This window comes from Crinia signifera, chromosome 4, assembly GCF_055691185.1.
Source record: "Crinia signifera chromosome 4, ASM5569118v1, whole genome shotgun sequence".
Lineage (NCBI taxonomy): Eukaryota > Metazoa > Chordata > Amphibia > Anura > Myobatrachidae > Crinia > Crinia signifera.
In genome coordinates this window covers 157,307,247-157,332,567 of record NC_139220.1, presented here as the reverse complement: position 1 = coordinate 157,332,567, position 25,321 = coordinate 157,307,247, and the positions used below count along the sequence as shown (strand labels likewise).

The following is a 25,321-nucleotide window of genomic DNA, read 5'->3' as shown; positions in this document are numbered from 1 at the left end:
TCTGAATGGTAATGGCTTCCTATCATCAATTTAAAACACTGATGGCACAGTCAACGGTTACCCACGATTGTCATCCCCTACAGTAGGGAAGAAGATTTAGGGGAAATTTGAGAAAAAAATATTTCACATAAAGGGTAGTGGATAAGTGGATTAGCCTCCCATCAGAGGTGGTAGAGGCAAATACAGTAGAACAATTTAAACATGCTTGGCATAGGCATATTGATATCCTTACAAAAAAATAAGGATCAAATATGGTTTGAAGTAACGTTTGAAAAAGGGGCAGAATAAATGGGCCAAGTGGTTCTTATCTGCCATCAAATTCTATGTTTCTATGTTTAAAGCTGAAACTCTTGCATTCTACAGTGAGTAGATAATGTACCAAGAGAAGATTAATTACATCAACCCCTCCAAATTGACAGCGTAGCATTGTAGTATTAATCTGATATCATGCTTCATTAATCATATTGCATATCAATATGGCATACAGAGAGTAGAATGTACTAATAACTGTGCATAAATAACCTAAACGTTTATATTTTATGCCAGTAATGAAGGGAAATGACAATAGGAATAGACTGAGGCAGTGTCGGCTTTCTGTCAACATCAGCTTAGTGTATGTTGACCATCCTTAGGTGTCAACCTACTCACTGTGGACCATTAGTGGTTTACCTAGGGATTATTGACCTATATTCAATGCTATGGCGAATGCATGGCAATTTGGATTCGCTATGCGCTAGCCGTAAATACCCGGGGTCCCCGTTTTGCTGCCCAGCCCGCTTCCAACCTATTCGACTGGTCAGGGGCTCACTGCCCCTGACTGCGAAATTCCACCTACCTGGCGAATGGAGGACAGCGGAAGGCAGGGGGATGGCAGCCTCCCTGCCAGCGCCGAACAAAGCAGCAGGGGGGACGGCAGAGGAGGAGGGCTGGAGCGGAGACTTTTGTGGCCAGAGAGGAGACAGGGCAGGCGGGGAGGTGCGGGTAGTTCCCGATCCATATATATGTAATGTGTGGGACCAAGCACAGTGAATATTAATGAGCGGGTCCCCACCCCTTGCATACCTCATGTAAAAAGAAAATTGCTGCAAGTTTTTAAATACACTTAGAAAGACTCTTCAAATAATTAAAATACTGATTTTTTTGACCCCCCAAAAATAATAGAAAACCTTTATTTTAAAAGAACACATTCCAGTTCCCCATAACAAGATGTCGAATGCAAAATGATGAAACTCTCACAGTGAAAGCAGTTCTCCATTTTAGCATTGAATACACTCTCGGCAAATTAGAGTCAAAACCCCATTGAAATACACCAGTGAATTGCAGCGACTGTGAAACGGGGAACTGGCCGGCATTCACTGGTCGCTTTTGGCGAACAGTAATCATTGAATACAGCAAATATCATTTTCGGAGAAAAAAATTTACCAGTGAAAAACAGCCCTGTTCACCGAAAAAAATCGGTGAATCCAGAGCATTGAATACTGGCCATTGTCAACCTGCTGACCGGATAAAAAAAAAGGATGCTGTTCATGTGCACCTATGACTTTCAGTGCAGACTTCCTGCCTCTTTAATTGATTGTAATGTACTATATTTAAACTGAAAACTTGTATTATAAAGTGCAATAGCAAATGCACCTCACAGTTTATTAGACAAGCTGGAGACGAGCATGGACATAATAGAATGCAAAACTTCAAATCCATTCCTCAGTACAAAGCGACAATGCTTAACCCGAACTGGTCAGGGGTCCATTTATAATATGACTAGTTTAAATGATTGCTTGTTTAGGGATGATATGATTACTTCATTAATGTAACTCAGCTGGTTATTATAGCATGAACAATGCATAATCACTTTCCAGATGGAATAAATGATCTCCAGATACTGTACCAGTGCGTTAGCTTGTCATGCATAATTTAAAATACTTGCACTTGGGTCTTTCCATGTTTGACAGCTGACCTTTATATGAAGCAGTTTTCTTTGCATAAGAATTCTATCACTGAATGAATACGCTAGCCATTTATCATGTGCAAAATAAATATTTCAACATGAACTTTCATAGAAGTAGCTTTAATATACTCTGCATCTATTACAGGATATTTTGGATTCCTTCCCAGCCAGCCTAGTTCTGCCCGCCGTGGAGAAGAAGACAATTGCTAATCTGCCTGGCTATCTTGAAAAACAAACTAATTGGAATGTAATCAATGTTGACTCTTTAAATGCATCTTTAATTGAACTGGATTTCACTGAACAAAACCTAATCATAGTAAGACTCCAGTCTATACCAAGGTACAGTAATTGCTAGTTATTCGTCAATGCTACAGGCAGGGGTGTAGGCAAAAATGTGTGGGCCCCATAGCGACATATTAAAGGGGCCCCTGTCCCAATACTTCTCCACAGAATTTATACATGTTATGCCCATAATAGTGCCATGTTTATTTTTTGAAACATCGTAGTTGCCTAATTTGCATGATTTCACATTGTGGGGCTGTCAGTACACATTGGGCCGTATTCAGATGGGGTTGGAGGTGCGACTTGATGCAGACGTTATCAATGTCAGAATGCAAGGACAGCACAATACTGTCAGTGTTTGACAGTCTGATCCCCTTTGGGCGTGGATAGGAAGCAGTTATGACTCTGTTTGTAAAAATGGAGATGTGTCTCTGCACTGTTTAGTGGGAGGGGATGGGCCAGGGATCTCCATCGTGCCAGGGTAGTGGCTAGCGGGGAAGATAGGACGCTCCGTCTTTGGACACAGATTGGATCAGTAGTGCAGCATTACAGTGTCCCCCATTATAACATTTACTTAGAGCTCGATTGTGCTTTTTTTTCTGTCCCCCTGACACCCAGCAGCTGCTACGGTCAGCACGTGCGTGCCCACTTTCCACCTGGTGACTGTGTCTGTGGTCCGTCCCCCTATACACCAGGCAGCTGTGTCTACCCCCCCCTCCCTTCTCACCCAATGGCTATGTTAATCCCCCCTTCTCACCAGGTGGCTGTGTCTGAGTGCCCCATCTCACCCATCATCTGTGTCCCCACCTCCCCCATTTTCACCCAATGGCTGTGAGAAGGAGGGGAACTACATACAGCCAACATCAGGCAGGAGTCAAGGAACTCCATGACTTTGGAGAAATACCCAAGACCATTAGCATAACCCTGACAGACAAAATCTGATCCCACTGGTAAGTACTGGGTTTAGAGTTAGACGCTAAGGGGAGGATAAGGGTTAGGCTGTGGGGATGGGGTGGCTTGGGTTAGGCTGTGTGAGAGGATGGTTAGGGTCACTCTGTTGTAAGGGGAGGTTAGGGTTAGGCTGTGGGGGTGGGGTGGCTAGGGTTAAGCTGTGTGAGAGGATGGTTAGGGTCACTCTGTTGTAAGGGGAGGTTAGGGTTAGGAGTGGTGAGTTAGCTTAACATAATTTCCAGGATCCACTGGGATTCTGTCTTCTGTCTGTTAGTATTCTGCTGCCGATCTTCTGGCTGTTGGGATCATAATAGCTGGGCGCTTACACCAAGCCCCCACAGACAATACCTACATTTAATTCCCTAAATCTTTTTATTTCTTAAGTCATTCCTCTTATTTTCATACTGTAGTTATATTTTATATAGACATAAAATGCCATGTACTGCATAAGATCTTATTGAAAGTAGAGATGTGCAGGCTCTGATTCACTCTGATTTACTCTGATTTCAAAGCAGGATCTTATTGGCTATCCCAAATCACATGACAGTTGTTGACAGTTGATAGCAAATACGATCCTGCTTTGAAAGAGTAAATCAGAGCCTGCACATCTCTAATTAAAAGCCATGGAATTTTCCAATGATATGTATAAAGGAACTTGACAGTGACAGATCTTCCGCCACAAAACGGGTGCAGCTGCAGTAGGGCCCAGAGACTGGATCTTATAATGTTGGCCTACCAGCTTAAGGACCCCCTCTCTTCTCTTCTGATAGGTCACTATGCATGCACCATCCTTCTGACATGCTCAAAAGAGCAGACTGATGTCTTACAGACCAGGTTGGATTTAGGGCCACATGGGTCTAGGGGTAAAAATGATCATGGGCCTATGCTGAAAAGCAGATGAGTTGTAATGAATGCTGTGTGGGTCTGTACATCTTCGTATAGTATTAGCCCCAGGGCCGTCTTAACAGCAGTGTGGGCCCCTGGGCAAAGCAATGCACTGGGGCCCTTACCCATTCTCCCCTCCTAGGGGTGGGGGGTGCTATCAGCAGCAGCTTTGATGTCCCACGGGTGGCAGGGGTTGCTCTATCTTCCACTTAACATGTAGGACCTGGAGCAGTAACTTCTGCTAATTACTCCTTTACTGCACAGGTGGTGGGAGGGTGAACACTAACGTGTGTAAGGGGGCACTGAGCTGTATGAAGGGTCCCTTGTAAATGACTTCCAGGGAGGTAGGGGGTGTTTTATACGCAGGGGAGGGTTGGATAGCTGAGTGGGCTTAATATTTGTCATTTTCCGGTGGAAGGGCAGCTTGTTTGACTGCAGATATCGCCATTATCTGGAAATAGATTTCTTAGCCTTCAATAGTATAAAAACCTAGAGTCCCAACTTTCAGGAGGTGCTGGGAACTTGGGGATCAGAGATCAGGACTGAGCCAGAGCAATCCATTGACAAAAATATAAAACTGTACACCAGACGTTTGGAGCTGGAGCAGGGACCGGCTGCTTGAAGGCTGATATTTCTGGTTCTGGGCATGATAGAGACAAGCCGCTAGTGTCGACAGGGGAGAGTCCCAGCTTTTGGAATATACTCTCAGAAAAACTCTTAAGTCAGAGAGAACCTGAGAAATATGACTGGGAATTGCAATTAACAGGTTGGATGTGGACTGCTACTTTGAAGTTGGATATCTCCAGTTCCCCCAGGTCGATTTTCTAAATTTTGGTGTTCCTGGAAAAAGGGGATCCTCAGCTATCAGCATAGGGAACTTATACACCTGGGACCCTTGGGCAAGTGCCCATTAAGCCCATACGAAAAGACGGCCCTGATTAGCCCCAGTAATTCCTTAAGGAAAACATGTATCACACTTTGAGGACAGATAAACTGGAGCAAGATAAAGTACTTACAGATCATCTCCTAACTGTCATAGACAGGCTGCTGTTGGCTGACAGTGGTCACTGACTGTCTGGCAGTTTTGCAAGTGTGCATTCCAGCTCTTGTAGGAGTGCACTGTTTGTACATCATGGACGTACAGCATGGCTTGTGTCCAGAGGGATTAAGCCACTATTTTTATTAACCCCGGGAAGCCTACTGAAGAAAAGGCATGGCCAGCACAAGACTAGGTAAGTATGTATTTACCCCCCCTCCCCCAATCTAGAGGTTCTACAGGGCAATGGCCCGACAGGCACAACGTGATTGTGACATTAAAGTTGTACTATCTATGGTGTTTGTGTGCCATTATTTTAAAATGTATTTTACATAATATGGGTGGCCCCTTTGCTTTTTTTCTCTTGTGTTTGAGCTCAAGAGCCTGATTCTGCTTCATTGAAATATGGGGGATTCCCATGCCATTTCCCCCATATCTCACTGATTTGTTCAAGCTTTGCAGAAAACACGCTACTTCATCACAACTTAATTCGTACCTCTGAACAACCAGTTCACAGGCAGGCAATTTCGGATTGCAACTACACAATTCTTACTTGTTTTGGAGAGTATAAATCAGGGGTGGCAAACTGATCCTCTAGATCTACCAAAAGTTCATGTTTTCCATACCACCTGTGAATCTGTAGAATGTGTTGGTTAGGAATGAATGCAGTACACTTGAAAATGTGACAGTAATGGCTACACCTATGCACCAGCTAGGTGGTCTGGAAAATGTGAATTGTGGACAGGTTTGGCCAGCACTGGTATACTGTACATTATATTTATCTACAGTTTATATTTTGAAAAATGATTATTTTATTGTAATAATGGGGCAGATGTATTAAGAGATAAATGCAAGGGTGATAAAGAGAGATAAACGTCCAGCCAATCACCTGCTAACTGCCATGTTACAGACTGTGTTTGAAAAAAGTCAGTAAGGAGCTGATTGGCTGGATGTTTATCTCTCTTTATCACCCTTGCATTTATCTCTTGTTAAAGCTTAATACATCTGCCCCTATGTGTATTAAGGTTTTGACACATACAATTTAGAATAATAATGTTAAAATACAAATTTAACTTCTATGCAGATCAGACAAAATATCAGCTGCAAAGATCTTCTCAGAAAATGGTGAGTAAATCTGATATATAGATAAGCATTAATAAAAAAGATATAATTGTCTGCAAGCCAAGAAAGTGAAGCCTTTATTTTTCAAACTCTATTCCTTTCTTCTTCAATGGATATTCTATGAAACAGTATTTTGCAGTACTGTACATTTGTTTTATACAGAATGGCAGAAGAGAGGATGATATAAATGTTAGCAATCTAATAATGAATGCAGGGATGTAAAGAGCATGTACTGACACTTTAACTATAATTTTATTAGCTGGGTACAAATGACATAATGTACAATAAGTAGAGCTTTAAATAAAGGTTATTCTTTGCTGAAAAGCAAAGGTCAGTGACAATCTTGGTATCTATACCTACAGATGTCATTTTATTTCTGAGGAATGTAAATAATGTATCACTGTCTCTAAGGCATCAGAATGCTTTAATGATGACACATACAAGACGGTAACATTTTTTTACAGTGTTATAAACACGAAACAGAAATAGAGCTGATATTTAGTTAATTAGTTCTACTGAGTAGTAACGCAATGTAACTTGCCAGAGGTCAACAACATATGTATAGTATTCACTTTATTGCTTTATTTTTAACACCAGTACATAATTATTAGCTGTTTTACATAAATAAACTCCAACAATAATCACAGTGTGTTTCTTTTTATAGTACTGACAGTCCCTGCAGTGCTTCATATAGCTGTAGAGCTAAAGGTGTTATTCAGTTGTTACAGAAATGTTACCTTGCGCACTGTTATCCAGTTATTTAAAGTATACACAATGTGATATAAAGAAAAAGAGAGAAAGAGCGGGTAGAAAGGGCAGAATGAGAGAAAGAGAGAGAGAGGGGGGGAGAGAGAGAGAGAGAGAGGAGAAAATGGGCGGGATATTGTAACATCCGCGGCCCCCTTCGCCGGCTACCGCAATTTTAATAACGGCATATGCTGTAACATATGCCGTTATTAATGCAAGGGACAGCTCTTGCGATAAGAGCTGTCCCTTGCGATGCGGTGCCGGCACTGGACTTCCGGGTCTGTGACCCGGGAGTCCATCTGCGCATGCGCAGACCCCGGCACCGGCCGCAGGGCATGCTGGGAGGGATCCGTAACTGGGTTTTTACCGCATTTCTGTGTTACAGAATCGCCCCCAAAATGTGACAGAGGGATAAGGGGAGAGAGAGAGAGAGAGAGAGAGAGAGAGAACCAGAGAATGGAGAGGGGGCAGGGGATAGATAGATAGATAGATAGATAGATAGGCTCACGGGCAATAATAATTACTATATCCACAACACATATGTAATATTTTTAGTCAGTAAACATAAATACAACTAAAGGAAAGCAGCAACAGAGAAGATATACAATAAAATCAGACCACATTAAAATTAAACTTATTGTATGTATGCAAAGTTTTATTACAAAACATGTTTGAAAAAAGTATTGGTACCAGCATGGCGCCGTGCATCTGAGCCCGCTTCACTCGCCCATGCTGCGGGCTCAGTGGCTCGCTACGCTATCTAAAATCAACTCCATGCCAACGTGGGGGTATGAACTCTCCACGTTGGCATGGAGTTATGTGACTTTATTTTAGATAGTTTGCCGAGCGTAGAAACCGGAAGTAGCACAGCGCCTAGGTACACAAGCACCAAGGTATTTATTGCCTGAAGTTCATCTATTTCTCTGTTCAAATAATTACCAATAATGTATATATCTGAGGCATTTAAATTGGGCATGAACAATAAAAAAAATCATCAAACATTTTCATTGGAGCTAATGACACTGACTGCCAGTGTGAGGATGTCTTAGTACCATACCTACTTCTTTAGTGTAGGGAAGCCTGGAGAGGAGACACTTCCGGCCATAGTTAGAACCCATCCCAACACAAAGAAACAACCATGATTGAAGGGTCTGATGCCAGGACTCCTAACAACAGCTCAATGACCATTCTGCACATGTGCAGAAAGGACCTTACGGAGATGTGGATTCCTGATAATCGGGAATCTGCATGGGAACTGTTACCGCTCTTAAGGGGTGTACACACGGAGCAAATTTGTGCTATTTTCTAAGCAATCTGACTAGATTGCTTAGAAAGTAAGCACAGATCTCTCTGTGTGTATGCTCCGAGAGATTAAATATCTCTTGCTAACTAAGTCAGTGCATGCAGTCCCAATCTAGTCAAATTGCTTAGCAAATGACTGCAAATCTGTCTGTGTGTACAGAATGAGAGATACTGATCGCAATCTCTCATTCTGAACCACTACCCGGCCTTTTTTTGCTTAAGCAAAATTGCTTAAAAAAATTGCTTAGCAAAATTGTATAGCACAAATCTCTGCGTGTGTATGTGCTCTCCATGGGAGATCTTGACACCAGAAAAATTGCTTAGCAAAATTGATTAGCACAGATCTCTACGTGTGTATGCCCCTTTAATCATGCCATAAGACTGTACAAATCTGGCTTAAGGGGCATACACACGGAGCAAATTTGTGCTATTTTCTATGCAATCTGACTAGATTGCTTAGAAAGTAAGCACAGATCTCTCCATGTCAGTGCATGGAGTCAAAATCTAGTCAGATTGCTTAGCAAATTACTGTAAATCTCTTTGTCTGTACAGAATGAGAGATAGTGATCGAGATCTCTCATTATGAACCACTACCTGCCCTTTTTTTGCTTAAGCAAAATTGCTTAGCACAAGTCTCTGCGTGTGTATGTCCCTTTAGTGATCTCCATGGGAGATCTTGACACCAGCAAAATTTGCTTAGCACAGATCTCTACGTGTGTATGCCCCTTTAGTGTTATAAATAGTAAATGATTTTTGATTTAAAGGGGTTTCCTACATGCTCTGTTAAAGGGACACCATAGTACAATGCTCAGCGCTATCCACTTTGAGACACATTTTCACTGTCGCACAAGCAAAGGTTGCCTTTGTAGCATCAGTGGAAATCAGATCATTGTACATGGTTACTAGTAGAGATGTGCACCGGCCACTTTTTGGGTTTTGGGTTTTGGGTTCTGATTACCTCGAGGTTTTGGGTTCTAATGGGTTTTGCCAAAACACCTCCTAAGTGTTTTGTGTTTGGATTTCTTGGGTTTTGGGTTCTGATTTTTTTGTTAAAAAGCATAAAAACTGCTAAAATCACAGAATTTTTTTTTTTTTTTTGCTCCTACGCTATATTAACCTCAATAACATTCATTTCCACTCATTTACAGTCTATTTTGAACAGCTCACACCTTACAATATCGTTTTTAGGGCAAAAGGTTGCACCGAGGTAGCTGGATAACTATGATAAGCCACACAAGTGTGCGGCACAAACACTAGACTGATATGGCACACTTAGCATACCCTCTAGGCCAGGGCTGGGCAATTGCGGCCCTCCAGATGTTGATGAACTACACATCCCAGCATGCCTTGCATCAGTTTCAGCATGGCCACATAGCAAAACTAATGCAAAGCATCCTAGGATGTGTAGTTCACTAACATCTGGAGGGCCGCAATTGCCCAGCCCTGCTCTAGGCTGATACTGCACACCTAACATCACCCCTGGACTGATATGGCACAGGTAGCATCACCCCTGGACTGATACGGCACATTTAGCATCACCCCTGGACTGATATGGCACACTTAGCATCCCCCCTAGTCTGATACGGCACACCTAGCATCACCCCTGGACTGATATGGCACGCTTAGCATCACCCCTGGACTAATACAGCACACTTAGCAGCACCCCATGAATTATACGGCAGACTTGGCTTACCCCAGGAATTATACGGCACAGATGGTGGCACCCCTGACCTGATACAGCACACATGGAATTATACGGCACAGATGGCGGCACCCCTGGACTGTTACGGCACACATGGCATGGCAGGCATGGAATTATACGGCAGACAAATTCCTGCAGTAAAAATAAAAATGTGTATTCTTTTAATTATAAAAAAGAGCAGCACACCTTACTTGGCAACACCCCATAAATTATACAGCACTCTTGGCTCACCCCTGGACTACAGCGCATTTAACAGCCCTTGCAGTAAAAAACACCTTCATTTTATTTTCATTAAAAAAAAGGGCAGCTCCCCTGGTCTGATATGGGACACATGGGGCACCCCTGGAACTATACGGCACACATGCGGGCACCCCAGGACTGATACAGGACACATGGGGGCACCCCTGGACAAATACAGCACACATGTGGGCACCCCTGGATGGATACAGCACACATGTGGGCACCCCTGGACTAATAGTACTGGTAGCCAGTGGAAACAGCAGATTGGAATTATATACTGCAATAAATACTGGTAGCCAGTGGCAACAGACTGGAATTATATACTGCGATAAATACTGGTAGCCAGTGGAAACAGCAGACTGGATTTTTATATACTGTGATAAATAATACTGGTAGCCAGCGGCAACAGTAGACTGGAATTATATACTGCGATAAATACTGGTAGCCAGTGGAAACAGCAGACTGGATTTATATACTGTGATAAATAATACTGGTAGCCAGCGGCAACAGCAGACTGGAATTATATACTGCGATAAATACTGGTAGCCAGTGGCAACAGCAGACTAGAATTATATACTGCAATAAATAAAATACTGGTAGCCACTGCCAGTGGCAACAGCAAACTGGAATTATATACTGTGATAGGTTCTGGTAGCCAGGGGCAACAGCACACTGGAATTATATACTGCAATAGGTACTGGTAGGCACTAGCGAGTGGCAACAGTAGAGAGCAGACTGCAGCAGACACTAGGCAGTACAGGGCAGGCAGTGGCACTAGCAGCACCAGTGGACTATCACACTGTGACTGACTATACAGGAGCAGACTCAGCAGAGGCAGGCCCCAGCACAAAGGAGAGACAGAACACAGCACCAGTCATCCTTGCAATGGTGATGTCTTGATCACTGAGCAGAGACACAGTACACAGCAGCACGGGCCCCAGCAGAGACCACACACAGCAGCAGCACACCCTTCCCTAACCTTCTCCGAGATTGGAGTGAAGATGGCGGCGCGAGGTTGCGGAATCTAAGGGTTCCGTGATCTCGCGAGAATCCGACGCCGGGCGATGACGTTTTGCCCGTGCGCCCGGATTCGAGTCAGGCGGGAAGCGCAGAGCGCTGCTCGTATCCGGGCCCGGATTGATGACGTCCGTGCGGGCTCGGATCTGGGGAATCCGAGCCCGCACATCTCTAGTTACTAGTGAAATCCATAATGTTATTTCTTTACTGTGCAAATAAATGTATGTATTGTTTTTTGTTTTTTACTTTAGTTAGTTGAATCTATACAAGCAAATTAATGGTAATAGTATTCCCATTAATAGATAAACATATTGGAAGAATTACACAAGAAATGAAGGAAAGAGGCATTAATTTTACTGCAATGTACACAGGAATAAAACCTTCAAAGGTAAGTCATAAACAACTTTTTTTTAAAATGTTTAGTGATAGATTTTCATTCCAACTGAGATGGAAATATGTAAATAGCAGATGATAAGAATAATATATACTTGTAGATTGATGCGTATCAGAGCATCATCCTTGCTAATATATGCTGCCAATATACTGATGCTCTGGGATTTCTGAGAGGATGGAATCATATATTATTCATGTTCCAAATTACACTGAGATCTGTGACAGATCAATACATATTCATTATCAGTATAATGATATAATTTTTTTTTTTTGTTTGCTATGTACGGCGCTGCGGACACTTTGCGGCGCCTTATAAATAAACGTACTACTACTACTACTACTATCAGTACCATACTTGTAATACATTTGTTTACAATACCTACCTAACCGATTGGGATCTAACTGAGGTATACTCATTCATTACCGTAGCATTTATTTTAGTAAGCTCCTGTATATAATTATAGGATGTCTCAGATGGAAGCATAATTAGAGATGTGTATGTGTAATTCCTTCAATATGAAGTGACTTTGTGTATAGGGTCAGTGCTCCCATACAGCCAGGGCCGGCGCCACCACTAAGCAGCTCTAGGCATTTGCCTAGGGCGCCGGCCACTGGAGGGCGGTTGTTGGGAGCCAGGACCCCGCTGGATGGAGGTGAGTAGCTGCCTGTCTCTCCTCTCCCCCCGCTCCCAGCAACACAGCGGCCGCCGCTGCATCACTCCCGCCCGTCCGCTCGTCATCCCAAGACTCCCCCCGTGGCTCCTTACAGCCGGTGAGCCCATCATCCCTACACCCTGCTTGTCCACCTGTCATTGTGGATCCTGTTTTCAAAATATGGGAAACCCACTTGCATTAAGGGTGTAGATGTATACAAAAAAAATACATGTACATATTAAAACATGTATATAGTGTATATAGACTATATAGTTCAGATCTGCACTATATAGTCAAGATTGGATGCAAATCGGATGTGCCTTAAGATCCTATCCACGATCCTATCTGATTGGATCGTGGATAGGATCTTAAGGCACATCTGACCGTGTGTACACACCATAAGAGTGGTATTGAGCACTTTTTGGCGTCCGACTGTTTATAGTCAAATATGCACGGTGCGCTCTCACCGAGCGAGGCGGTTGTCCCTCCGTGCACTTTGAGTGTACACCCCCGTGTACGCCCAGGTATACGCCCAGTTTTGCCCAGTTTTCTGGCCTCTCCCCTAAAAACGCCCACATCACGCCCACTGTCATTGTGCGATTGCGGATAGAATTTTTTGCTCGGGACAGTCCGTTCATCAGCGGTGTGCTGACGCCGCACATGTGCATAGCAAATGGTACGCATGTGCAGTTGAAAAAAAACCTCCGGACCGTACGAACGCGGTCCTCCCGCATCAACCAGAATAACCTCCTAAGTCACAGTTCAAATTAGAGACCACAGCTTCCAACTGATAGAATCCCGGGATCCTGATGGTATTAAGACAAATCTGAAGTTTACATGTACTCTCTTATCTCAATGTTCCTACCTTTGTTTTATAACATGTCCTTGCATTTCTACTTGATTCTTAATTTATTTTAAATAGTCAGTGACATTATACATATGTCTGATCTACATGGAAGGCTTTGCTGCTAATATTGTCACTTGCTGTTATCTGCTATTTTAGCGACTCTAAAGTCTTTGCGTTTATACTGCCATTACTCTGTGTAATATTCTCATGTGCAGTTTGCGACCAGAAATGAAAAGAGGGAGAGGGCCCCCCTGCCTAATGTGACCCAGGCCCCCTGAAGGCTTAATGAATATCTAACATGTAGTTGAGACTCCTTGGTGCTATTGCATGCATCTTTCCTCTGTTCCAGTGTCACATTATACAGTACCTCTGCTCCTCCCTTTATTACAGTTTTTGTAATTAGCTGGCGCTACGGCAGAGTGGGACCAGGCGCATGTTATCATCATTTGCTGCCCCCTCTCTGCATAATATAAAGAGATGATAGGGCCAAAAGGATAAACATTGTTCTAGACTTACATCATGTTGATCCTGCTCCTCCTCATGGATCAACATTTTATGGAACAACATTATTGGTCAGGATGCTGGAGGGTCTCCTACTCTTCCAAAGACTGGATGTTTCTATTTCTAAGAATTCCTAAAAGAACATGACATTGTGATATGTGTGTTATATTTATGTTGTTATACAATATACTGTATGTTTGGTAAAGCTGAATTTGCTTCAGGTACACATTTTTGTACTCATAACAATAAACTGACCTCACACATAGGCGAATCTAGAATTATGGTAATGGGTGGTCCCAGATGTAGACACAATAGTAAGGGGACCTTTGCGCGGCGTAGCTGCGCGGCAAAAATGGTCGTGGCCTCATGAGAAGGAGGTGTGGCATCACAAAATGGGGTGTGGTATTACACGTTAGACCTGGGGTAGCCAACCCTAGTCCTCGAGAGCTACCAACAGTGCATGTTTTGCAGGTCTCCTCATAGAATCACAAGTGAGCTAATTAGCTCCATCTGTGTATCTTTTAAAATGTGTCAGTGATTAATGAGTGCAGCTGTGCAGCAGCTAGGTTGTCTGGAAAATGTGAACTGTTGGTAGCTCTCGAGGGCTAGGATTGGCTACCACTGCTTTAGACCATACACAGTAAAGCCCATTACACATTTTAGCAAACTCCGTAATATCCATTACACATAAAGCCACACGCCGTAATGCCAATTACACATAAGGCCACACACCATAATGCCCATTACACATTGTGCCACACATCATGATGCCCATTACATACTATATAACAAACCGTAATGCCCATTACATATTTGCCACATAAGTGCTGCTTACCTACGTGCTCATTGCTAGGGGGTTCTTGCTTGATGGCACCATAGTACCCATTACACATGATGCCGCACACCATAGTACCCATTACACATGATGCCGCACACCATAGTACCCATTACACATGATGCCGCACACCATAGTACCCATTACACATGATGCCGCGCACCATAGTACCCATTGCCCCCACATACCGCCACTTGTGGCATCCCTTAAGCAATGCCCCCAAAAGTGCCACTTACTGTAAATTTTTATATGAGCCTTCGTTGCTGCTGCAGGGAGAGATGGAGAGTGGTGCAGCTGCATCTATGGGGAGAGGAGCAGAGTGCAGCGCAGAGCACACTCCCACTCCCCTCCTGGTGTCCCCTGTAGCCGAGTGGACATTTGAAATATTGTGCACGCTGTTGTTGTGCGTGACGTCGGGGGAGCACGCCGGGCGCCGGCACCACATGATTAAAGGGGGGGCGGGCTGAGGTGAAAGCGGGGAGAAGAATTGGAGCGGAAGCTGCAGGGGTGACAGTCATTGACAGCTGGGCAGAGAGCAGGGGGCAGCCCGGCTGTATTCAGAGCACTGCAGGTCACGGCTGTTTGAAATAATACTCCTTTCACAACAGAAAATGCAGGGATTTACCCGGGAATATGGTCCCGGGATCATGCAGGGACATTCCCAGGCTGACCCCTTATACACTAGCCTAGTGCCTGCATTTTCTGGTGTGAGGGGGAGAGACAACCACTCCCCTCTCCCTACCCCCCTTTAACCAACCAGCTATATCTTCAGAACCAACTGACCCATTTACATGAGACCAGTATCATATTGAAGAATTTTTGAGTTGGCTTTGAATGATTTTAGTCCCGTGAAACTGGGCTGTTTGGTTCCAGAGAAATCTGCCCTCAAAGAACATAAACATTTAAGAAATTTAAAAAAAAAACGGTTTAACCTCAATATCCCTGGAACCAATTAACCCATATGGATCCAGCCTGGTATCAGATTGAAGGCCCCGCGATTTGGGTTCGACTGAGATCAACCTCGAGCTTCAGTGATGCCAAAGGGGAAACTGGCATCCGTTGAACTGGGTGTGGGTCGGAATTAGCGGTTCCCATGTTATCCTATAGGGAAAACGTTCCAGGTTTTGCCTGGCAGTATTTCTGGTTCCCAGGGGGCTAGAGACACGCTAATGGGTGGTCCTGTGCACCCCCGGACCACCCCCTAGATTCGCCTATGACCTCACATTAATAAACATATGTTTAATTAAATAACAATATGTGATTATTATATAGCCCTTTTCATTAGCAAGATAAAACAATGTAGCTACTGATAAAATATGGTGTCTGGTAGCTAGTAATCAGGATCCACGGTATTTATTTATGTACCGTTTCTTATATAGCGCAGCATATTCCGTTGCACTTTACAATTGGAAACAACAGTGATTAAACAAACTGGGTGGATACAAACCCCCATGGAGGAAGAAGGGCCCTGCTCGCAAGCTAACAATCTATAGGGATAATAGGAGGGATACATAAGGATAGAATTCCATAGCATGGCAGTCCTATCAGATTACAAGACAGTCCTGATGGGATGCAATTAGATATGAATGCTACTGGAGGTTGTGTGGGGGTCCTGAATATGATAAGCTTGCCTGAAGAGGTGAGTTTTCAGGGAATGCTTGAAATTTTGGAGGCTAGAGGAGAGTCTTAGTGTGTGTGGAAGGGAATTCCATAAGGTGGGCGCTGCCCAACAAAAATCCTGCAAGTGCAAGTGGGAGCAAGTAATGAGTGTGGATGAGAGACGCAGATCTTGTGCAGAGCGGAGAGGTCGGGTGGGATATGTTTTGAGGTAAGTGTAGAGATATAAGTCAGTGTAGTCAGAGTAATGTATGTAAGTAGAAGTATTTTATATTGAATGCGGTAACATACAGGCAACCAATGGAGGGACCGACAGAGGGGATCAGCAGAAGATGAACGTGTAGCCAGGAAGATCAGCTTCGCAGCTGCATTCAAAATGGATTATAGTGGTGAGAGTCTTTTCTTAGGAAGACCGGTAAGGAGGCTATTGCAATAATCAATGCATGATATAATGAGTGCATGGATAAGAGATTTAGTAGTGTCTTGTGTAAGGTACGAATGAATTTTGGATATGTTTTTTAGATGCATGTAACATGATTTAGAGACAGATTGAATGTAAGGAATGAAGGACAGTTCAGAGTTGAGGATGACTCCTAGGCATCGAGCTTGTAGAGTAGGATTAATTGTGTTCTCAACAGTGATAGAGATATCAGGTTGGTAACTACTCTTGGCTGGTGGGAATATAATTAATAAGAATAGCATAGTGTGAGACATTTGTGACAAGAGGACAGAGAGGATGTGTATGTGTCAGACTAAGGAAGGTGAATAAACAGTTCTAAGATTTCTCCACCCAATTTTGCCGTTATGAGTGCCAACTGCTGCCGCTGCCTTAGGATCTGTTACTGATTGGCCAAATCCTGGATTATTTCATCACACCCTGTTTTATATGTCTGCCTTTCATTGCAAGTGAGGTGTTTAGAATGAAATCACATCCCCATGTAAATTGTTCAGAACAACATATTATGTTTCAGGAAATGTATATTTCACCTACAGTCGATTTACCGTAATATCTTATTTCCCACAAACATAATTATATTACCAAAATATTGCAATATATTGTTCAGCTAATCAACCATGTTAACATCTCCCCTTTATGGCAAGTACCTACAGTCATTCTTTATATACAGTAATAATCAAATATACATGCTCACATCTTGTTCAGTGAAGGTCAACGAGTTGGTGATTTATAAATTAAGTTAATTATTATTTTCTTATATAAGGCTAACCTAGGTGTATCTTTATTGATGGATGCAGCAATCTCTATGGGAGTAATATTTATAAACGTATGCTACTGATTGTGCTGCAAAACGTTTGCCTAGTTGTAATATTATACTATATTCTATGCCATGTTCAATCCATATACAGTAAATGATTGGCCCATTCTATTCCATAGACTCTATTCAGGGGCATAACTAGAACTTCATGGGCCCCATAGCAAAATACTAAAAGGCCCACCTACTTAGGGAGAGAGAGGGAGGAGAGACAGCGACTGGGTGAGAAGGTGACAGGGATGGGGAGAGAGAAGGAGGGACAGCGATGAGGGTTAGAGAGAGAGAGAAGGGACAGCAGTGCAGAGAGAGAGGGACAGCAACAGGAGAGAGTGTGACAGTAACAGGAAGAGAAGGTGACATCGATGGGGAGAGAGAGAGAGGAGGGACAGCGATAGGAAGAGAGAGGGACTGTTATTGGGGAGAGAAGGTGACAACGATGGGGAGAGAGAGGAGGGAAAGCGAAGGGGAGAAAGAGAGAGACAGAGGTAAGGACAGCAGCGGGGGGAGAGAGAGAAAGAGGATGGGCAGTGACGGGGTTAGAGAGAGGAGGGACAGTGATGTGGAGAGAGGAGGGACAGTGACATGGAGAGAGGAGGGACAGTGATATGGAGAGAGGAGGGACAGCAATGGGGAGAGAGAGGAGGGACAGCGATGGGGAGACAGACAGACATATAATTCATAATTGTGCAATACTGCACTTCTTTAAGCTCTTATGTGCCCCCTGCCTGGGCTGATACTGAAGCAATGAAAATAACCATTTGCCACAGGGATGAAAATGGTAAGGATTTGTGGATAAAACAGTTGATTTAATATCAATGCAGCAGCATCAGCATGGATGGGACTCCAGCGATCAGCGTAAGAGGCGTCCACTGACTGCATGTCCTGCGGTTAGTGGACGGGTCCTCTAACACTGAGTGCTGGAGTCCCGTCATTGCTGTTGCTGCTGCCCTGACAGCTTCCTGCAACCCCCCTCCCCCTTCTCCACCCCCCTCTAGTGCACTGTTTACCTTACCGCAGCCAGCACTGACCATTCTCCACGCTGCAGGACGAGAGCGAGCTTGCCTCCCTCTCCTTTACAGACCCCCTCCACGGTACACTCCTGCATTTCATGCTGCCGCTACTGGTGTGACAGGGTGCAGGGGGATCAGCAGGCCCTTGAGAAAGTGCGGGCCCCATAGCAGCTGCACCCTCAGGGCGGGATGTACTAAGGGGAAAATGCGGTAAAATCCTCTTTTTACCGCATTTTCCTATGTACTATTACATAGGCCACACTTTTTTCGGCACCCTTTGGGTGGTGATACCCTATAGAAGCCTATGGGCTTCTTTTCGCCGCCCACCGCAACTCTGCCGCCTCGCTGACCCCCCCTCTCCCCTCCCTTGGGCTTACCTTTTTACAGGTCCTCCTGGACCCCGGAAGGTAAGGTAAGTCCTCCCCCTAGCAACACATCCGGACGTCCTTCCGGCTGCAGGGGGAGGAGGAAGGCAGCAGGAGGCAGCAGGGAGGAGACGGAGACCCCATGCACACCACAGTACAGGTACCGCGGGGGGTCTCCGTTACCGCACCGCAATGCCAGACGCATATGTTAGTACATATGCGCTGGCATCGGGGCGGGCGCCCGACAAAGGGCGGCGATGTATTTTAATATATCCTGCCCTCAGTAGTTACGCCATTGACTCTATTCACATATTTTATGCAACATTATGGAAACATATGAAGTGTGATGTTTTATTGTTCAATGGTTCTCCAACAATAAAAATTATTACAGGACCCAAAGCAAGTTACTACAAAATGGTTGCCACATATGTGTGGACAGCAGAGGGCACATGCACAGCAGCATTGCAGAGTCACAAAATTATTCAAAGGATGTGAAGTAACAGACAATGTTTTAAAGACTCCTTTAATAACTGATTTAGAGATTAGAGATGTCATCAGCCTGACAGTCAGCAACACGGAATTGCGACCCCATGCTCAGATGGTCATGACCCAGACTTTGGGAATCACTGGTACAATGCAATCATTAGCTTTGTAACTACAGTATGTTATATAATCTGTCATCTTTGGCTGACTATAATGGTAGCTTGTTGGGAGGCAACCCAATCCAAAGAACTGTAAAATACCCTAGAATTTCCAGTCTCAGACCCGGAAGTCCAGCACCGGAGCCGCATCACAAGGGATAATAATATAATAATCGCATATGTTAGAGCATATGCGATATGTGATTATTAAGAATGCGGTACCCAGTGCTACATCCCGCCCTGTGGACAGGATGCTCTAAGATATATCGCCCCCTTCGCCGGGTACCGCATTCTTAATAATCGCATATGCTCTAACATATGCGATTATTAACACAAGGGACAGCTCTTCCGATAAGAGCTGTCCCTTGCAATGCGGCTCCAGCACTGGCCTTCCGGATCTGAGACCCGAGAGTTCATCTGTGCATGTGCAGAGCACGGCACTGGCCGTGCGGCATGCTGGGAGGGATCTGTGATGGATCCCTCACACAACACTGCTGTAAGAAGCCCATAGGCTTATGCAAAAGCTGGCGATTCCCTACACAGCACTAACACTGCGGAGGGGCAATAGAGCATACAGAAATGCGGTAAAAACTCCCATAACGGGGTTTTTACTGCATTTCTGGTTTAGAGCGTCCTGCTCAAAGTATCTAAAATAGCTAGAATTTGATTGGTTGCTCACCTCTAAAAACCCACACTTTAATAAATATACCCCTAAGAGAGCAGGGGCATTAGTAATGCCATTATTATATTTTACATTCGTGTTTATAGCTTTTTGTGTACATTGAAGTGAGTGTTTTTGAACAGGGGCGGACTTGGATAGAAAATAAGCCTGCGGATTTGGATGCAGCCCTATTGGGGGCGGAGACTGTTAAAGGGGGTGCGGTCTGCCGAGAGGCTGCATGATCCCTTCTTCTAGGCCTGATTTTGAGTTGAAAGCAGTTGTGGATCTTATGCTACAGTTGATTATGCAACATGTTAATGCCACTACAATGCTCTTTCTCTATCATGCAGCAGGTGACACTGGAACTCACATTGGGGTTTAGAGCTGGGACAGCTGGGAGCTAGGCACTACTAATTTGATTAGGGAAGGCTACTCCTCCCCTCTAAGCCACATCAGCCCCCAGTTAGAAAATTGTGCTCAGGGAGCTGGTCACCATTCTACCTGCTCCTGCAGGTTGTTTGTTTTTCTACTATCTAAACTGTGAATACAGAGCCCTTCCCTGCTTATTTTAAAAGCTTGGGTCCGGGTCTCCTGCGCCCCTGGTTCTGAACCAGGTTGTCGGTCAGGGCCTCTCTAAAGGTGCCTGCCCAGACGTTTGTGCTCCTGCCAGCCCTATGCTACAAAGGGTCTGCCAGCCACTCAAGCGGTAGCAGCCTCAGGGTAAGTACTATGCTTTTTTGTCCCCCTCCTAACTGCTGCCGTTTTCACTTGCAGCATCGCGGCGCCGCCATCTTGGAATTCGCGCCGCCGCTGCAGCGCTGTTCTCTGCCGGCTCTCCTGCTCTGGTTCCCCTGTCCTAGTGTTTGTAGGGGCAGGGGTGTGCGGGAGTGGAGCGGGCGGTCAGCGGAGCGCTGGGCGCGAGTGAGAGGTGCGCGCTGCGGCGCTGTTACAGATGCTGCTGGGGATGGGGTGATGTAATGTTTAGGCTTTAAGCCTGAGGCGGGCACGGCGCGGCCCTTTGCTATGCGCTACACACACACACACACAATTGTTGCTATGTGTAAAAGGCTGCTCTTTTCCTATTCCATAGGACTACTGCAGCCAGCGACTCCTGTAACCCCTTGTGGGTAGATATTTAGGGGTGAATTCTGGGGTGTCGAAGCTTGTTTCCCTCCAGGTCCCACAGCCCCTGGTGTCTTTAGCGGTGTGTGTGTGTGTGTGTGTGTGTGTGTGTGTGTGGAGGACGCAAGAGGTTGTGTTGACCGGACTTGCGCGGGGAGCATGACGGGCAGGTCAGGCACCAAGGCTTCCAAGAAGGCATTCATTTGCACTTCTTGTAACATCAAATTTGCTCAATACTCTGCAGATGGCAAACCAACGCTTTGTCAGGTCTGTTCTGCCTCCCCTACGGGGTCTTTGATAGACGAGCCAACTGCTCCTAACTGGGCTTACCTGCTAGCAGGGAATATGTCCAAATTATCGGCGGAATTGGCAGAGTCACGCAGGGCTGAACCAGCGTGGGCCTCAACCCTGGCTAAGTCTGTGGAGTCCTTAGCTTCTTCAATGAATAGGACCCAGAAACAGGCTTCTGTTAGCCAGAAGCGGCCTTTACAGGCTGCGTTTCAGTTGGATGATTCTGACGAGGAGCCTCCGTTTAAAGAAATGGAGGAAGGAGAGTGGGAGGAGGTGCAGGATGATCCTGTTGAACCGGAGCCTACCCCTGGGGGCGTTGAGGCCCTTATTATTGCAGTGAAGCAGGTTCTTAATTTACCTGAGGACCCTGCTCCTCAACCGCAGGAATTGGACCTGTTTGGTCTGACAAAGAGATCTGCTATTGTTTTTCCTTGTCCAAACCAGGATCAACTTTTAGCAGCCTGGAGGAACCCGAATAGGCGTTTTCAGATGCCTAGACGTTTTCCATCGTTATATCCCTTTGATCCAGCTGCTTTAGGCAAGTGGGAGACTCTGCCTCCAGTGGACGCGTCTGTGTCCAGGTTATCCAAGAAGACGACATTGCCGGTTTCGGGAGCTTCTTCTTTGAAGGATCCATCGGACCGCAAGCTAGAGGCCACCCTAAAGACCATTTACACGGCGGCGGGTGCCCAGCTTAGACCTGCCATAGTATCGGCCTGGGTAAACAAGGCAAATGCTAGATGGGCAGAAATGCTCCTAGAGGGTTTGGATTCAGGTATGTCTCGGGATGAGATTGGTCAATTAACAGAGCACATAAAGGAGTCTGCAGCCTTTTTGGGTGACGCGGCGAAGGATATTTCGCTTATATCTGCTCGTATTTCGGCCAACGCCATTTCCGCAAGGAGAGCATTGTGGCTGCATTCTTGGCAGGCAGATGCCGAGTCCAAGAGAGCAGTAGAAGGGCTTCCGTTCACAGGAGACATCCTGTTTGGACCGGAGCTTGATAAGTGGATTTCGGAGGCCACTGGGGGGAAGTCAGCATTCCTTCCCTCAGCAGCTCCACCTGCACGGCGTCACTATACGGGACCGTCTTTTCAGTCCTTTCGTCCGCAGCAGTCCTTTTGTGGTAGAGGACGTGGATTTCAGGCCTCCAGAGGCTCTCGGGCTAGAGCCCGCCCTCAATCCAACGCTCGACCACAGGAGCCTAAGCCACCTCAGAAGCCGGTGGCATGACGGTTTGCTAGCTTTTGTGGGGGATCCGGTGGTGGGAGCTCGCCTGTTGGACTTCAGAACCCAGTGGTTCTCCCTTTCGGAGGACCCTTGGGTTCGCAGGCTCATTTCGGACGGTTATCGAATCCAGTTCGACCTTCCTCCCCCCACACGTTTCTTCACCACGGCACTTCCCGTGTCTCAGGACAAGAGGTCGGCTCTTCAGGGGGCGATAGATATCTTGCTGAAGTCTCAGGTTATCATCCCAGTTCCGTCGACACAGAGAGGCAAGGGGTATTACTCAAATCTTTTTGCAGTGCCCAAGCCAGACGGGTCAGTCAGACCCATCCTAAATCTCAAGTCCCTGAATCTTTTGGTATCATACCAACCTTTCAAGATGGAGTCGATTCACTGTGTCATTGCATCCTTGGAACCGAACGAGTTCATGCTATCATTGGACATCAAGGATGCCTACCTTCATGTTCCCATTTGGAAGCCTCACCAGGCTTACCTAAGGTTTGCCATAGGGAAGGATCACTTTCAATTCAGGGCCCTGCCTTTTGGGTTATCATCGGCTCCCAGAGTTTTCACAAAGACTCTGTCAGTCATTATCGCCTCTCTACGACATCAGGGGGTGACCATAATTCCATATCTGGACGATCTGCTCATCAAGGCATCGTCGGTGGAATTACTGGAGGAACACGCGCACCTGACGGTTCGGACCCTCGTCAGCCTGGGTTGGTTCCTAAATTTCAAGAAGTCCACTCTGATTCCTTCCAAGAGGATTATTTTTTTTGGGACTCTGGTTGGACACTTCGGTTCAGAGAGTGTTCCTACCGGAGGACAAGATCAGTTCCATAACAGCGATGACCCGCAGGGTTCTGCAACCGCGTCGAGTTCAGCTTCACTTGTGTGTTCAGCTCTTGGGAAAGATGGTGGCTTCCTTCCCAGCGGTAATGTGGGGAAGGTTCCATTCCAGACCTTTCCAGCTGGATCTCCTAAGGAAGGGAGCGGGGTCGCATCTGTCTCTACACAGACTGGTTCGGCTTTCAGCCCGGGCTCGTCAGGCCTTACTCTGGTGGCTTCACTCAGAGCACCTCAGACAGGGGCGAAGATTTGCCATCTGGGACTGGATTCTCCTAACCTCAGACGCAAGTCTGAGGGGTTGGGGAGCAGTGGTGCTCGGTCTTCGTCTGCAGGGGAGATGGGACTTCAGAGAGAGTCAGTTATCCATCAACGTGTTGGAGCTAAGGGCAATTTACAACGCCTTGCTAGCAGCACAGGATTATCTTCAGGGAAGACCAATAAAGATTCAAGCAGACAACGCCACAGCGGTTGCCTATGTGAACCGACAGGGGGGCACAAGAAGCAGGATGGCCATGGCAGAGGTATCCAAGATTCTGCAATGGGCAGAAAGCAGGCAGGTGATTCTTACTGCCGTGTTCATTCCGGGAGTAGAGAACGTGGAGGAAGACTTTCTCAGCAGAGAGGATCTCCATCCAGGAGAGTGGACTCTACATCCCGAGGTGTTTCGGGAGCTCACGGATTGTTGGGGGACTCCCGAGGTGGATCTGATGGCATCCCGAAAAAACCATCAGCTTCCAAGATATGTGGCAAGGACAAGAGATCCTTATGCCATAGGGACCGACGCCCTAGCAATGCCGTGGACATTCAGGTTCGTGTACCTGTTTCCTCCTCTTCCACTTCTGGGTCAGGTTCTAAAGAGGTTGAAAAGAGAATCCGTCCAGGCAATTCTCATTGCCCCATGTTGGCCGCGCAGAAGTTGGTTCTCCGACATTCAGCAGCTTCTGGCGGACGAACCATTTCCTCTTCCCCAGCGGCACGACCTTCTTCAACAGGGTCCGTTCCACCATCAGAAGTTGTCGTCCCTCCATTTGACGGCGTGGCTCTTGAGACCGAAGTGTTCCAAGTTCAGTCATTCCGACTATGTTGAGGGCTCGTAAGCCATCCTCGGCGGCTCACTATCATCGCATCTGGCGTGCCTATGCGGACTGGTGCAGATCTCAGGGTTGGCCTTTCAGAACTTTTAAGTTGTCCAGGATGTTGTTGTTCCTCCAGAGGGGCTTGGACGCTGGTCTGCGTTTGGGATCTCTGAAGGTGCAGATCTCGGCGCTATCCATTCTTTTTCAGAGGTAGGTAGCACTCATTCCTGAGATCCAGACTTTCCTTCAAGGAGTTGTACGGGTCCAGCCTCCGTTTGTCCCACCAACACCTCCTTGGGACTTAGCCTTGGTCCTTTCTTTCCTCCAGTCCAGGACTTTTGAGCCTTTAGAGGAGGTACCTTTAAAGTTCCTCGTTTGGAAGACAGTTCTACTACTGGCTCTAGCTTCAGCCCGCCGAATGTCTGAGCTGAGCGCTTTATCTTGTAAGGCTCCGTATCTTATATTCCATGAGGATAGAGCGGAGTTGCGTACACATCCGTCTTTTCTTCCGAAGGTGGTGTCAAAATACCACGTGAATCAGCCTATCGTGGTTCCTGCCTTTCGGAGTGATTCTTATTCTCAGTCTACATTGGATGTTGTTCGGGCTCTGAGGATTTACGTGGCAAGGACTTCATATATCAGAAAGTCTGATTGTCTTTTTGTTCTATATGATGCTTTCCGCAGAGGATGGCCGGCGTCGAAACAGACTTTGGCCAGGTGGATAAGTCTGACC

General features: G+C 45.8%; 1 protein-coding gene across 1 annotated transcript in view; it reads left to right on the top strand.

Annotated features, from left to right (window-relative positions):
• LOC146072446 (V-type proton ATPase subunit S1-like) overlaps nucleotides 1-25,321 on the top strand; it is a 75,248-nt gene that overhangs the window by 24,929 nt on the left and 24,998 nt on the right. The window contains exons 4-6 of the mRNA XM_083179683.1: nucleotides 2,091-2,284; nucleotides 6,184-6,224; nucleotides 11,532-11,617. Coding sequence (XP_083035809.1) covers nucleotides 2,091-2,284; nucleotides 6,184-6,224; nucleotides 11,532-11,617 — 321 coding nt within the window. The remainder of the gene's footprint in view (nucleotides 1-2,090; nucleotides 2,285-6,183; nucleotides 6,225-11,531; nucleotides 11,618-25,321) is intronic.